This window comes from Fistularia commersonii, chromosome 29, assembly GCF_037954325.1.
Source record: "Fistularia commersonii isolate RoL2024-O1a breed Wild chromosome 29, RoL_Fcom_v1.0, whole genome shotgun sequence".
NCBI classification, from domain to species: Eukaryota; Metazoa; Chordata; class Actinopteri; order Syngnathiformes; family Fistulariidae; genus Fistularia; species Fistularia commersonii.
Genome location: NC_141312.1, coordinates 7,839,355 through 7,856,343, shown reverse-complemented (window position 1 = coordinate 7,856,343; position 16,989 = coordinate 7,839,355). Strand labels below are relative to the sequence as shown.

Sequence of the window (16,989 nt, the reverse complement as noted above, 5' to 3'; positions counted from 1 at the left end):
GCAAAGAAAAATGCGACGGTTGCTTAGCCAATCAGAGCCTAGGATACAGGTCACCATGCTCTGGTTGGTTGCCAACCTAGGAAATGCTGATTTGGCCATAAAAATAAATATTAAAAATGATAAGTGGTTGGTTACACATGGTTAAGGTATATGGTTAGGTTCCACAGCCATCCGCATTAAACGAATATCTAGGAAGTAGCGGACATAATTAAGTTTTTTTATTTGCATATATTTTAAAGCTTTATGACCCTCCCCACGCTCTTATTCACTTTTATTACAATCTTATAAATGCTGCCTATATAATTCACATTAGCACAAGGTTGAAGAGGAACTCTGTAAGTAGCAATTGCATGTGAAACGGACAAGATGAGATGCTGAATGTTCGCTATGTGCATTATATGCTGAGAATGAAGCTACCATCTCTGAGCCAATCAGAGCCCAGGATACGGAACACCATGCTCTGGTTGGCCACCACACTAGAAAATGCAAATTTAAAAGTAATTGACTCAGTAAATGAATAAAAATGAACAAAATACAAAAAGCATATAACAAAAAATTCCATGATATAAGAAAAAAATATATACATTTAGTATATATTTTTTATTATTATTCTAAAAATAAAATCTGATTAAAAATCTGGATTTTTTCAATCCTATGCTTTTTTTCATTTTATTTTTATACTTTTTTATGTTGCATATCACTAAACCACAGGTTTTTTTTTTTTTTTTTTGCAAATTCATATAGCAGATTTTTAAAGGCTTATCCTACCATAAACATAATTGAGGGAGGAAAAAAAAAGGATTTCACATGAGTCCATGAGTGACCATGGGGCGATTTCAACCTGACTAAAGATTGCCCCAAAAAGGGGCGATTTATCACATTTAATCTGCACCACAGGCCCAATTTTTTTATAATCACATTTTACAGCAGTAAGTGATTATAAAAGTTCCTCGCTTGCCGCACTTTGTGTGGTGCATCTCAGTGATCAACATGATGAAGGAACCACCCTTGGTCATATGTGGATTCACTCTCATTCACACATCAAATAGACATGCAACCATTCATTCATCCGCCATATAGAGACCATTCACTCATCAATACATATATACATACATACATACATACATATGTATATATATATATATAGATGAAGCATATATGTGTATCTATATGTATGTATTTGTTTATAGACATAAATATATATGTATATCCATACAAATAGTGGGTCTCCTTAAATCTTTGGAGGAAGTCGTAATTCACGCGTCATTTTTATTCATGCGATTGTAAAGGTACTGCTAAAAGTAGTTATTTTCCGAGTTTTGGTTTTCGCTCCTTTATCGTGTTTAAAGTGTTAACTGTTAAACCGGATGGCGTGTCAAAAGTGGAATCTGTGAACAGACACGATTATTATCCCCTAAGAACCAAAAAAAAATAAAAAATTTAAACACAAAGTCAGCAGCTTTAGCTCTGCAGCTGTGCTGGGAAATATTTGTTCCGCCAACTGAGGATGACCCTCGAAATTCAGACGTCTGGGATCTTCAGAAAACAACAAGCGGGTAATTTATTGAAATATGGTAATGGTAACCGTATTTACGCACAACACGTAACTTAACAATTCCAGCTTATTAAAAGAATTCGGATAAATGCATTTGGTGATTAAAAAAAATGGAAAAGTTGTGGTTCAGGAAATACATCATGTAGTAATTATATGTAACAGTGTAAGTGTATCTGGGTCTCTATTTTTCTTCTGGTCTGCGGTTGCTTTTAATATTTATGAAGGAGAACGCGAGGAGTGTGACTTCGTTCGGCACGTCTCAAGTCACCGGACGCTTGGAGAACCTGTCAGTAGGAAGGGCAAAATAAAGTGAAGCGTTTTTAGACCAAAGACGGACGGAGGATTCATTAAATTTTTTTTTTTTTTTTCGCAACCCATTTAGGCCACCCATGCTGAAAATAGTCCACTCCGGCCCATCGGGCCTATGATGGAGATTTAGTAACAGGAAAAAGAGGTTCGATATGAGTGCCGATCAATGAGATGTTTGCATAGATGATGGGGGGGGGAGGGAAAAAAGAAAAACACGCAGGGAAAGCAGAGAAGCCTCGGCATCAGGAAGATTTGTCTTTTGGAAAGGCAGATCGGTCTTCCGCAGATGAGCTTTTAGTGTCAAACTGTTTAGAACTGTGGCCTACATCTGTATCGAGGAAATAAATAAAATAAAATAAAATAAGATAAAATAAAATATAACATATAAAAAACTCAAACACCAGAGAATAAGAAAAATATGTAATGGAGTGAAATTAAAAAGATTAAAGATAAATGAAAAATAAAAATAAAATAAAGAAAATTTTAATAAAAATGAAATAGAATTGAATACTCCATCCAACCATTCGTCTCCTACTGCTTATCCTGCACTCAATGCCGTCGGGGGATGTTGGAGCCTATCCCAGCTGTCGTCGGGCGAGAGGCGGGTTACACCCTGGACTGGTCGCCTGTCAATCGCAGGGCCACATACAAATACAAACAACCATTCACTCAGTCACTATTGCATTCATTATTGCATCAAACTTAGCCAGCATTCTCTGACTCTTGTCCTAATGAGGCTCAAATATATGAATATTTATAGATATGACTTTTAAATACCATTACAAAATAACGCAACCCTATTGGCTCTTCACAGGAATGGCATTCAAATAGCGTTTAATTTTTGTCAGCTGTTTTCACCGTCCCTTTGACAGATAAGAATAAGTGCTCTTCCAGTCGTTCCAATTCTGTACAGCAGAGCTTCCTCTTGGCCGCGGAATCACGATTCTCCGATGACTCTGCCAGGCGCTGAGCTCCTCTGGCGTCCAAAATCTGTGGATGCGTCGCAAGGAGACGTTTCACATTCCTGCTCTTTCTGCGTGGAGCTATGTGTTTTCCCACCAGTATGTACGTGGTGGACTGTGTCGTAAAGGAATTGGGAGAACTCCTATTTTTTCGCAGCTGTGCGTGAGTTGCGCCAAAAAAAAAACAACAAAAAAAAAAAAAGAAAAACTCGGGCAGGCTGTGGCGTCCGTAAAGATTTAAGACCGCCTATAATTCAAAAATGACTTTGAACCAATTGCATCACGCCACAGGTGAATGTTACTGAGATATATATCATTGTTTATAAATTAAGTCATGGAAGTGCTGGCTCTGGCAGGCAGCAACGAGGATGAACTCGAGGATGAAGGTTTGCGGAAAATCAACCTTTTCATCTGACTTCGAAAAAACAATCAGGTGCCATCAAGGTGCCCTTCTAGCAGCTGCGCTATTGGCGCTTTGTAGATGCTATACGAGACCGAACCCATCAGTTTCCTCTCAAGGTATGCCACTAGAGATGGAATCCCCCAAATGACGTTGACTTGGTTGACTTTTTGTACTTGTAGCTCCCCAAAACGTGAAAGATTCAAACCCCTTCATGAATGAAACCAAGATGGAATCCGTCCATGTGCATGACAAACTGGAAAAGGGAATGGAGAAAGAGTGAAATCCCTGCAGGGTTTATCAAAGGGCGATGTTGCCTTTTTTCAATCCCTTTGGAAACTCTGGATCGGTGGAGACAAAAAGCTGCGCTGTGCAGTGCTACATGCGTCTCGGTGAAGCTACCCATACATCAGAAGACTTGGAAAAGATTTGGAAAAGACTCGTGGAAAACTTATCATTCTTTCACATCTGAAAAGTTTTCAATCGAAGCCGAGTCTCAGACTGCAATTTTACAAAGACTGTGACACTTTTACAAGACTACAACTAGATTCTTTCTGCATTTTTTTTCCAAGCATGCAATGTTTTCCTCGCAGAACCTCTGCTGTTTCAGTCCATCACTTTTCCTTCTCCACTTGGACATGATACGTCGGAGAGTTGACGTCGTACAAACCGGGCTGTTCCGCCCACAGCTCCACTGTCCGTTCCTCTTTCTGAACAGTCCATGTCAATTGGGATGTCCTTCGCAGTTCCCATTCATCCATACCGCCAACAAATACTGTCCCTGCCGCCAATTCTGCTCTGGTGATTGTTTATCTTCTAGGTTTCCAGTTTTGCTAAAGCTCATCGATTTGTTGTTTAAGACTGTTGAAGACCAGGAATGTTCAGTTCCAAAGATATACTGCAAGACTATAAGTCTTCCCAGCTCCTCCTAGTGTGTCGAAGTGTTGTTGAGCAAGATACTGAACCCCAAACTGCTCCCCTGGTGCTAGTGGACGCCAGCTCATGGTCCATCCATGATGGGTTAATTGCTAAGAACGAATTTCCCCATGAGGGATCAATAAAGGATAAATTATTATTATTACGATATTGTAGTAAGCCCAAGACTAAGAAACGACTGATCTAAAACAGCTCAGATTACCACCTCATATGTAATGGTAGAGATGCGGGAGCACACTGCAACTCCAGTAGGACACCTAAAATTTCCTTCCAGTTTTCACTTTTTAGTCCACAATCGTCCACAACACTGTGGAAGTCTAGCTGTTGGGCTGCCCTGAAGTCAGCCGTGGACACACTGGATGTCTGCGTCAGAAAACACGTGTGGCCAAAAAGCACAAGATCAAACAAGTCTTATTTAAGATGTGCAATTCCAGCCTGCCATCTGTGAGCGTGGCTCAATCCCTAGGGTCCGTGTTCGGACGTGTACTAAGGATACAAAACTGACAAGCAATAAGCCCTGGAATTTGCCATCTGAGGGTCGACATAGGACAAATCCCTCGAAGGATGATGTTGCGCAAACCTTGGCGGATCGCTGAGTGCCGACCTAAAGGGCAGAGGACTCGGACCTTTGAGGGCTGCGAAGAAACCTCAGGAGCTTCGGATGCTCGAGGGGAACGAGATACAGTGAAACAAAATGAAGACAGACTGATTGTAGCTGCAGGATGTTGTTGTTATTGCTACTGATGTAGCCACTGCAGTCACAGAAGAAAAAAAAAACAAACTTTTGTACATACCTTTACATATATATTTGTGTGTATGTGTGTGTGTGCATATTCACACAAATGCTCACTGTTCTGCAGACACGGAGGCAGAGAACATCCTGCATATATACAGTATATTTTATATAGCATATATATCCATGTATGTATATATGTGGGTATATGAATATTCATATATGTAGAAACACATGTTTTGTGTGATTATGTGTGTGTGTGTGTGTGTGTGTGTGTATGTTATGCAGGATACACACACACAGATATATATATATATATATATATATATAAATATATACACACAACAGTTTTGTAACTGAAGTAGTATGGAAGTACATATATATGCATATATATGTATATATATATATATATATATATATATATATATATATATGCGTGTGTATATATACATATATATATATGCATATATACATATATATGCATATATATACAGTACATATATGCATTCATGCATATATGTATATATATATACACATAAATGTATATATATATACACATCTATGTATACATATGTATGTATGCATACGTGTACATATATATATATGCATATGTACATACATACATATATACATACATGCATTAATTCATTCATATGAATGAATATAAATGACACAGTCACACTGGAGGTAAGATAATTGGAACATGTTTCTAGCTCACCGACGTTAAGCTTAAAAGTGCTGTTTAAATTTAGTCAAACTGCGCTTTTCGAGGGTTCAATCCGTCACTGGACTTCCTCTTTTTTACGTCAGGTCGGGGCCGCGCCGCCACAGTCAACACTTTGTGGTCATGCCAGCGGGTTCTGACTTCATTTAAAGCACATTTGTCCTCCTGCGTCGCTGTGTGTTTGTGTTGTAGTGTTTCAAGTCACTGTGTTTCAAAAGTTTGTTTGTTCCATTTTCACGTTTCGGAATACTGGTCACCTGTCAATCACGGGGATGCAGCTAGTTAGTCAGTTCGATAGTGGTCTCCCCGACCTTCACCTTCGACCTTCATTCCTACATTCCCAAACTTTTCCTCTTGATGCTCACATTCACCACCTCAGTGTTCGTACCTTGAATATAACACGGAGGAAAAGGCCGAAGCACTCCGATGAGAGTCTCTTAGATTTGAAGGAAAGGGAAAATTTGGGACGCTTCTCAAAAATGTCAAACTGTTTGAATTTATTTTGAGAGGGGAAAAAAAAAAGTCAAAACACACACACAAAACTAACAGCCCTCTCTTTTCTCCCTCTCTCTTGCTCAGGTCTGTCCACGGCAAAAAGGAAGTTCGCAGATTCTCTCAACGACTTCAAATTCCAGTGTATTGGAGACGCTGAGACGGATGACGAGATGTGCATAGGTGAGCTTCCTGTCTAGAAGCGCGGGATTTCTGTTGTACTGGAACTAGAACAATACCGAATTGCGCGTCTTATTGTATCGCAAGATTTGATATTTTAATTGTTTTCAGCATAGCAATCTTTGCCATACCCTTCAGAGCTGTATTAACATTTAGAATGTCATTGTGTTGTACATTCTTCTGTCTTTCACTTGTAAAGTGTCTTTGAGTACCATGAAAAGCGCTATACAAATCTTATGTATTATTATTATTATTATTATTATTATTATTTGACAACAAATAGAAAACTTCATTGTGTCATAAATGTGATTCAGACACTTTGGAACCCATCACAAACTCAGCAATCTATGCCATAGATGTCTTTATTTTCAACTTTTTTTTGCATTTAATTGTGTCTCGCATTTGATCACAAAGTTCTTGGTCTCTCAGACGCTGAAACCCATCATTCTCATCTACAGGACTGTCTCAGAAAATTAGAATACAGTTCTTTATCTTCTGTAATGCAAAAAAAAAAAAAAAAAACTTTTTCATAATATTCTAATATTTTGAGATAGGATTTTTGAGTTTTCTTAAGATGTAAGCCATAATCAGCAATATTAAAATAATAAAAGGCTTGCAATATTTCAGTTGATTTGTAATTAATCCAGAATGTCTGACATCTTTGTTTTTGTAATTTGCATTACAGAAGATAAAGACCTTTATCACAATATTCTAAGTTTCTGAGACAGTCCTGTATACGACATCTGCAATAGATGTCTTAATCCATCACAAATTTAGTAATATATCTGTCTTAACTTCGACCTTTTTATAGCATTTCATTGTTTTCTTTACCAATTTTTACAACAAAGTTGAACTTGGTTGCCTCTTGAATGTAAACCGGACATTTTGAAACCGATCACAAACATGATAATTCTGGCTTTATATGTCATACCTGCATTAAGGTCTTCCTTTAAAGCATTTCATTGTGTTGCACATTTGATACCGAAGTAGAACATCGTTGCATCTTGAATGTGACTCGGACACCGAAGCCCTTCGTCTACTTTTGTATGCAGTATATATCAGAGCCGTATATAGTTCTTACAATTTTATGATTTCATTATGCATAGCATTAGACAAAAAAGTAGAATGTCATTGGTTCTTGGTTGAGACTCTGGCACCCATCACATCAGGAGTGGGCAATTATTTTGCCTGGCATATTTAATTTTTATGCGCGGGCTAGCTAGGTATCACGTAAATTGAACAAAATGAAAATTGCAATTGAAATATTTGAATTTTTTGGCATTTTATTTCAACTTTAAAATCATGAATGTACTGACATTATTTTGAATTTAATCATCCATACAAAATCAAACAAAAGGAAAAAAATTCAAAATTCAATATTGGTTGAAAATACTTGTTAAAATATTCAAAGAAAGTTGTTTGGCAGGCCGGATAAAAAAGCAAAACTAAACTATGCACCTAAACTATGCCATGTCTAGTTGAGCTCTGTTAACTTCCTATATAGCATGTTGCTGTGCTGCATGTTTGACAACAAAGTACCGTATTTTCTGCACCATAAGGCGCACTGGATTATAAGGCGCACCTTCAATGAATGGCCTATTATAAAAAAAAAAATCATATATAAGGTGCACCGCAATATAAGGGGCATATAATAGAAGCTACAGTAGTGGCAGGGATTGCATTATGCATCCACTAAATGGAGCTGCGCTAAAGGGAATGTCAACAAAACAGCCAGGTAAGTCAGTCAAACTTTATTAACAGAATACAAACCAACGTTATGATATCTCCGTTCACTCCCAAAACAAGTTAGTGCATTCACCGTACGTACCAGTAGCTCTTAACGGTATTTGCGCCACCTTCGTTGAAAACAATGTATTTCCAACTCAAAATGTCACAGTTCAAAGCGTTTCATAAAGCGAAAGCACCAAGAAGGACCGCCTCTAAATTCATTGATGTTCATGTCGCTAGCTAGCGCTGTTACCATCATTCGAATCGTGACTGTAGAGACGCTTCTACTTGCTGCTCTCTGTTCAACAACCCACTGTTCAAGTTTGTCAATATTGATCCACATATAAGCCGCACCGCATTATAAGGCGCACTGTTGGTTTTTGAGAAGATTAAGGCTTTTAGGTGAACCGGAAATACGGCAGAACCTCGTTGCCTCTTGAATGTTCCTCATACATTTTGAAACCAACCAGGAACATTCAACCACTTTCCCAAATTGTCCTCAGACTTCCGTTAAAATCTGCGTTTGCGATTGTACGCAACGTCTGCGGCCGAATCGCAACGCCCGGTTTGAAAAAGTAAAACAAAAAAAATGAACACAGGGCCAGAAGCTACATACTGCGATTATCCAAACAGTTTTGAAACAGTTCAAAATACGGATACACATGAAACATTTTTTAAGCGGAAATTCAAAGGGACAAGTAGGAATTGTTACTGTATTTTATGAAAACATTGTAAAATGCCCCCTTCCACCTCGGAGCCTTTTGTCCGCCTCCAGTTCCTCCGAGGTTAAGGTCAGGAATAAATGATCGGGATAGGGTTTGACATTTTAATCCCTCTGGTCAGATTTAGGCACACATCGGTGAGGTTGAGGTTTGGGAAAAGAATCTAGGTAGAGGCTTCGCAATTCACAGTCCACGTCCCACTGCAGATTGTGATTTTTTTTGGCTTCCCACCCCCATCGGCATTGCGCCATTTTTCACCGGCTCCCTGCTTCTCTGTTATTACTTAACTCTTGTTCTTTTTTTTTTTTTTTTTCTGTTTGTTTGCCTTTTTAATCTGCATCCGCAGCGAAGTCCCTCCAGGAGTTTGCTGCCGTTCTGCAGAACCTAGAGGACGAGAGGACGCGGATGGTGAGTGACTGGAAAATAAAACACCGTACGGCGGTCCTGGAATCCACCACGCTGCTTGCTTATTTTTTGACAAAATTGATTTATTTTGCCTAAATCAACTCCTTTTCAACACATGGCTCGTTTTTTTTCGTCTGTGTGTTTTCTGAAAAACTTCAGAAATTATTTTCTTAAGAAGGCGACAATTTTTAAAAATTTTTTTTTTTTTTGAAAATCAAAACATTAAATCAGCGCCACGTAGCATCAAAATATCTCTCTCCGACCCCGCCTTAGATATTTGCTAGCGGCGATGTTTGCTCGGAGGCAGCATCATTGCAACAAATATTAATGGAAATGTGTTTATTCCACCCAAGAATGTGTGTGTGTTAAGATCTCGTGTTTGACCTGGACGTGTCGATGAACCCCAAGAGGCTTGCGATTGTTTTTTTTCTTTCATTTTCAACACGCTTCCCCCGGCCCGCCTGGCTCGTCGGTGTCCAAGCATCTGCGCGGCAGATCCAGAAGAAAAGTCCCCCTGCGGCTCCCTCTTGCACGCCTCTGCTGCTCTGTTTTCTCGTGCTACCAGTGGCTCCCTCTGAAAAAAAAAAAAAAAAACGAAAAAAAAAAACAAGTTCCAAAACGATGTCTCATTCAGCTGCCTGGATTTATCCCTCTCCAAAAAATATTTGCGATTATGATCAATCCGAATCCCTCGCCCGTTAGTCGATGCTCATGGTTCTACAGAAATGATGCGTTCAGGGCCAGGCTCTGAGTTGTCATGTACGGTATTAGTAACAGAAAAAAACAACTTTTTTTAAGATATCCGTCATATTGCTTGATTCCTAATACCATGCTTTTTTCTGTGCGTGCGTGCATGTGTGCTTGTGTCCCCAGATTGAGAATGCCAACGACGTGCTGATCATGCCACTGGAGAGGTTCAGGAAAGAGCAGATCAGCGCAGCTAAGGTGAGGAAACCCCTTTCCGTAATTTATTTTTGATAATTTTCCAAATTCCACAAACCCCCAAAACATCATCTTTTATAATATATAAGTGAAATAACCGTGTTTGGGCTCCAAGGCTCTTTCCTTGAGGGCAAAGGAAATAGGAACTCACTGGAAATTTGAGAAGGGTAACTTCATAGCTGCTGACTTTACGGCCCTTTTTGTAATTGGAGACGTGCGCCGACACCGTGGTCTCGAGTGTCTTTTCGCAACGCGCCTGCATTAAGAGTTGGCCACGCACACACACACACACCCACATACACACACAGTATTTACTGCCCGTCTCAGGTTGCCCCCTCCTCTTTTCCATTGCTTTATTAAGTCCATTCCGCCGTGACCCGGATAGGAAGATTAGACGAATAGATAATACTTCCATAAATCGCGAATCCCCTCAGGGGCCGGCAGGGTGGGGGTGGGGTCCCTCACGGCCTGCTGGCATCGTCTTAAGGCCGTTCAGGATGCTTAAGTCTCGTCATGATGCCAAAAGGTATACAGAAAAAAATGGGTCAACAGAAGGGATTCAGCAAACCTGATATTAATAGTTAATAAGGTGTTTCTTCTCGCCAATGCAAAGGTAGGTGTTATTTTTGGGCTTTTTCTTTGTGAACCCTGCAGATCAGGGTACGCTCGCCATTAGCGGCGGGACTTAGATGAGAAACCGCAGGGGGTTTCTTAATATGTATAGTATTAAGTGGACCCCGCTCTCCCGACAGCAGGTCATTGTTTGATTGTGACACGGAAGCCAGAGATTAGGAGCTGAATGCATAATCTGCGCATGTAGGTTCATCGCGAGCGATGTACTAATCCCTGTTTAACCCCTAAAAGAGGCAACATCTTTTTGGCAACCCGGTCCCGGCTTCGGCGGCCTGCAGCTTTCTGACCCTCGATGATGCAGAGATGGGGGGGAATCTGGGGAAGCGAACATCCTTGTGTCCTTGTGGAAGTTCAATTTTTGCACAAAAAGTCCAGATGAGAGGAAATGTGTTTTGGTTAAAAACAAAATCATGCATTGAGTCAGATTCAGGTAAATGTACTCAGTTTTCATTTTTTCAAAGTTTATTTATTTCTGTATTGATTGACTTTATTTAATTGATGCAATGTGTTCATGTCATGTTACCTTAAATTCAGCACATTTCTTTTCATACATTTTTATTTTTTTCATTTTTTTTTTTTCATCATCACACACACAGGAAGGAAACACGTTTCCGAGTTAAATAAATTCCTTAGTTTGCTGTCCTCGGTGACCGCCGGACAATATAACAGGGTAATAGCATAGAAGAGGCACATGGGTAGCTTAGTCAGGACATAATAAAAATAAATATGGCCAAGTTTCAAAATAAAAAAATAAATGGATATTAAAAAGGAACAATGCTTGCTATGCTGACGTGACCGTGCAGAAGAATGTGCAGTGACACCGGCACCAGTCAACTCTCTGAGAGGAGACTGGCCTCTGCTGGCTGAAAATGGTACTATACCCAAATTAAGCCTCAGACACCTTGTCATTACATTTTAATAACAAAATGTCAGGAAAAAAGAGGCCTTTAAGACCCCCAACGCTTTTTTGAATTTTTCAACTATCACCTGACAATCGCACTTCAGTAAATATCTATTTTTGTCACACTTGACATAGAAACCCTGGATGGATGTACAAAATTTCCCAACATTTCCAACGTGATTATCATAAGAGTCATCAACTGGCACGAAACAGAGGCCTCGTTGTTCGAAGCCCCTCTTCTTCGTCATTACCCGATGTCATCTGCAGCTGCAAACTTTTTTTTTTAATTTGATTTGGGAAACCCTCTGTCAGCCACAAATTGTTACTCCGCACATTTTTAACCTGGAAATTTTTTCGCCGCTATTTTTGCTATTTTCGTCTATTTTTTTTGGTGTTCGGATAATTGAAAATAGCTTTTAATGTCATCTGCTTGTTGGAAAATGGTTCATGAAAGATGACACGTACTCATTTGCTGTATAATTGATAGAAAATAACAGCTGTAATCTGGAAAATGGAAAAGCTACAAACAAATTAATTAAGTATTTTTTTATTTCCCTATTTCCCGGCAGAGACAACGTTGAGTTGCTCAGAAGCGATTTTCCCAGCATCTGTAATGTAGGTGTAGATCGTTTACTTTGGCTTCGAACCAGTGAGTGAGTTGTTGCCCCGGCATCTGCTTCGGCTTGATTTAACCCAGGCGATGCCTTTAGGAAAAGTAAAACTCCCTTAATTATGTTTAGCTTTGTTCGTATTGTTTTCGTACCGTACGGCCCGGCGGGCTGTCGCTCTCAGCTGCCACTGGGCTCAGGAGCGGAGGTTTCCGAGAATGTTTTCTCGACCCTCCCTCTCCTCTGACCCCGAGGCTGCACGTTAACCAAAAAAAAAAAAACTAACAATCGCGGGTTGGGTCGATTGATGCGTTTGGGTTTCGGGAATAAACACCTTCTTGAATCTGTGTCATTTTCCGCCCTGGTTCTGGTGCCAACCCATCCCATAGGGTCCAGAGGAAACCATTTTAAGGTTGTGATGTAAATAAAATTATGACCTAAATATTGGATTGAGCGATGGAGTAAGCCACTAAGTTGACAGGCATTACTTATTATTTTGTGTGTGTGTGTGTGTGTGTGTGTGTGTGTGTGTGTGTGTGTTTGTGTACAGTAGTGCCTCGGCTTACAAACTCCCCTAATTACAAGCAAATCGACCTCAGAACAGTTTTCGACAAAGTCTTGAATTGAGCTGCGAACATATACATATACATATACATAAATATTTACATACCGGTATATGTATCAGGATGTGTGTGTGTGTGTATATGTGAGTCAGAATATTTTTATGTATCAGGATCACAATCTGTAATGCTTTCCTTATCCCAGAGGAATTTATCTCAAATGATCCATACAGAGACATAAAATAAATGAAATAAATATGATGAGCAGAAATAAGTCAATAAGTTACAAGATCCGTATTCAACTACAAGTGAAATTCAACCAGTATCTCTCTCTCTTTCTCTCTGTATATATGTGTGTGTGTAGGTATGTATAAACATGAAATTTATAAAAAACAAATGTGGATTAATTTATTTAGTTAAAAAAAAAAAAAAAAAAAATTAATTTAATTTTTATGTTTTATCCATTTTTATTTTCATGTTTTAAAATTATTTTTACACATCAGAGAGCCCAGGTGTAGCAGCAGTAGCTCATGGCTCCCGGACGCGAGGGAGACGCACCCCGATCCGCCGCACCTATATCGATTCCGTCATGTCTCCAAAATCCACGTCGCCTCCTTTTAAGGGAGCCTGGATGAATCAAAATACAAAATACAATCATTGTTCTGTGGTTTTTCAGTTTTGATCCACATTCTTCGCTTCAGTAGTCAGTCCCATGCCTGCGTCTCATGGAAGGCACGTCGACAGTGATGATGTGCGCTGTTTAGTAAGCAGCTGTTTACCCTGGAGGGGAGATCCCATGCCAGACTCCTACGATGGAAAATATGAAGTGCAGGCAGTAAGAAATAAAAAAACATCACGTCAAAGAAGGCCATCCTTGGTTGAATTTTATTTACGTAGCGCTAAATCCCAACAGATGCTTTCCCTACAGAGCAGGTCTCTATGAAACAATTTACGAAAGTCGCCCCCCCCACGAGCTAGCAAGTTGGCGACAACGGCGACCTAAAAATTGTGCGGAAATCTCGCATGGATTAGATGTTGTCTCGGGACCGATTTGGGTAGAAAGAGAAAAAAAAAAGGAAAAACAGTGACAAATTATGCAGTTTGTCACTTGATTGACATCCAGGGCAGATAGCCTGTGTTTTAATGAAGATGTTATTTAATAAAACATCATAATCGCTATTGCGCCTCGATGAAGGGACGTGAGTGCAGACTGGATAGGAGGAGTGGGATGGATGAGAAAGCAACAAAACAAATGCAGAAAAAAGTCCCTTAGCTAATTCAGTTAGTTTCATGTCACAACATACATGACAAATCAACAAAATTGTCAAAAGGGAACTATTTATGATGGTTAAGATAGTATGATTATGATATTATGATGAAGATGTCTTTTCAGAACAGGTTGACTTTTTTTTTAGTTTTGCAAAATCACATGTTTTTTTTTTTTCCCGGTCAGGCAATTCTTATTATTTGTGTTTTTCTTCGTGACAGGAAGCCAAAAAGAAGTATGACAAGGAGACGGAGAAGTACTGCGCCGTGCTGGAGAAGCACCTCAGTCTCTCCGCGAGGAAGAAAGAGTCGCATCTGCACGAGGTATCGGCGTCCCTCCGCCCTCCTCTTCATCACCCGTGTTCTTTGCGGCGTCAGCATCCTCGTGTGTTATCCTAGGCGGACAACCTGGTGGACAACGTGCGGCAGCATTTCTACGAGGTCTCTCTGGAGTACGTCTTCAAGGTCCAGGAGGTCCAAGAGAGGAAGATGTTTGACTTCGTGGAGCCTGTGAGACATCCTGACACGCCTCTCCTCTTCAGTTATACGGCTGATCGTAAACCCAGACTTGTTTTTTTCTCTTTTTTTTTTCTCGCAGTTATTGGCCTTCCTCCAGGGCCTCTTCACCTACTATCACCACGGCTACGAGCTGGCCAAGGACTTCAACCACTTCAAGACCGATCTTACCATCAGCATACAAAATGTAAGGTCATGCACACGTATGTAAAGTCGCCATGGGTAATGGACTGTGTGTATATTTGTTTATAAACAAGGTTTGCGCAGATCAGAAAAAAGCATTTCAAGTCATTAAAGGGATCCCCGACTACCAAGGCGATATTGTCCTTTTTGATCAATATACCAGCTACATAAAAACGTGAATAAAATCTCTTAACATATCCTAGTTTGTGTAAAATTGTAAAAAAAAATGAGATATGTATACACACACACACACATATATATATATATATATATATATATATATATTTATATACACAAATATAAGTGAAAATATACATATATTTGTGTGCATACATATAAACAGGCACATATACAGTATGTTTGCACTTACATACAGATTATTACATTATATTAAGATAACGATGTTTTATTGATCCCCATAGGGGAAATTCATTTGTCACAGCATTGTAACAATAACAATAAATATGAATATATTAATTAATTAAATTTAATTAAAAAAAGAGGCAATTAAAAGGATGAAGGAAACAACAAGGATAAACACACATACACAGAAAGATACATAAATAAACATACAAACATACATACAGGACTGTCTCAGAAAATTAGAATATTGTGATAAAGTTCTTTATCTTCTGTAATGCAATTACAAAAACAAAAATGTCATACAATCTGGATTCATTACAAATCAACTGAAATATTGCAAGCCTTTTTTTTCTTTTTATATTGCTGATTATGGCTAACATCTTAAGAAAACCCAAAACTCAAAAACCCAATCTCAAAATATTAGAATATCATGAAAAAGTATTTTTTGTTTTTTAAATTGCATTACAGAAGATAAAGAACTGTATCACAATATTCTACTTTTCTGAGACAGTCCTGTACATACACACATACACACACACACACGTACATATGTATTCTGTATATTTGTACGTTAAAATATACAAACACACACCTATATTTGTGTGTGCATATTTAAATATAAATACACACACAAATATATGTATATATATATATGTATATACATATTTGCATACATGCTTACACATTACTACACACATACATATGCATTCTGTATATGTATATATTTACACGTTTATACATACAAAAACATTCTCATATTTCTCATCTATACATACATATATATTAACTTTTTTGTCTATTCTGGCAGACAGCTTTACTCTTTTAATGTAAGCCGTCATCTTGAAAAATAATCCATTCATAAATAGATTATCTTAAATACCCCAACTACGCAACTACAGTTTTCTGGAGTTTAAATGGTGTGTTCCCTGACAGACGAGGAATCGGTTCGAGAGCACGCGGTCTGAGGTGGAAAGCCTGATGAGGAAGATGAAGGAGAATCCGCACGAGCACAAGAGCGTCAGCCAGCACACCATGGAGGGATACCTGTTTGTACAGGAGAAACGTATGTATTCCTGCCTCCACGTGCACGTGCATATGTGTGTGTAGATGCATGTGTTACATGCTACCAAGTAGCCATAACCTGGCAAAGTCACACACACACACACACAGACGCCTTCATAGCAGCAGCACAAACAAACCATATGAACCTGACAAAGTCAAGCCTAATCCGTTAAGAGACGTGACAGCAGCTCTGACCACGTGTGGCTGCCATGGCAACATATTTAGAGCTAAACTAGGGCTGACTTAGTGTTTTTGTTCTCCGTCCCCCGCTGGTCTATTTTTTTTTTCCTTAATCTCTGTTGCGTACTGTGATTGGATCCATTTTTATTAAAAAAAAAAAAAAGAAATTTTATTTTTATTTATTTTTGTTTCCCCACTCTCAGGCTCATTTGTTTCTACGTGGGTGAAATACTACTGCACGTACCATCGGGAGCCGAAAAGGGTCACCATGGTTCTGTTTGACCCCAAATCGGGGGGAAAAACGGTGAGTATCTCTCGTTGTTGCTGTTTTAAAAAACAAGAAATCCTGAGAAAAAAGAAAAACATGCACATCTGCTGCCTAGTTAGGGATGGGTGGTGGACCAGAAAAAACAAAAACCTGTTTTCAAAAGGTTAAAAAAGTCTGCACACCTAGAGGGCTCCAATGCAAAAAAAAAAAAAAAAAAAAAAAAAAATCAGAATTATTTCAGCATATGGTTTCAAGCCACATTGGCTCTTCTTCAGATGCTTGATCTGAAGCATGAAATAATGCTGAAAAAAATGATCTATTGGAGCCCTCTTGGTGTGCAGACATTTTTAACCTTTTTTCA

At 39.0% G+C, this 16,989-nt stretch overlaps 1 protein-coding gene across 1 annotated transcript in view; it reads left to right on the top strand.

The window, feature by feature from the left end:
• Window positions 1-16,989, top strand: part of LOC147216894 (rho GTPase-activating protein 26-like) — an 80,866-nt gene that overhangs the window by 29,903 nt on the left and 33,974 nt on the right. Inside the window, exons 2-9 of the mRNA XM_086176755.1 lie at window positions 6,199-6,294; window positions 9,088-9,149; window positions 10,020-10,091; window positions 14,279-14,380; window positions 14,456-14,566; window positions 14,655-14,759; window positions 16,052-16,181; window positions 16,564-16,664. Coding sequence (XP_086032881.1) covers window positions 6,199-6,294; window positions 9,088-9,149; window positions 10,020-10,091; window positions 14,279-14,380; window positions 14,456-14,566; window positions 14,655-14,759; window positions 16,052-16,181; window positions 16,564-16,664 — 779 coding nt within the window. The remainder of the gene's footprint in view (window positions 1-6,198; window positions 6,295-9,087; window positions 9,150-10,019; window positions 10,092-14,278; window positions 14,381-14,455; window positions 14,567-14,654; window positions 14,760-16,051; window positions 16,182-16,563; window positions 16,665-16,989) is intronic.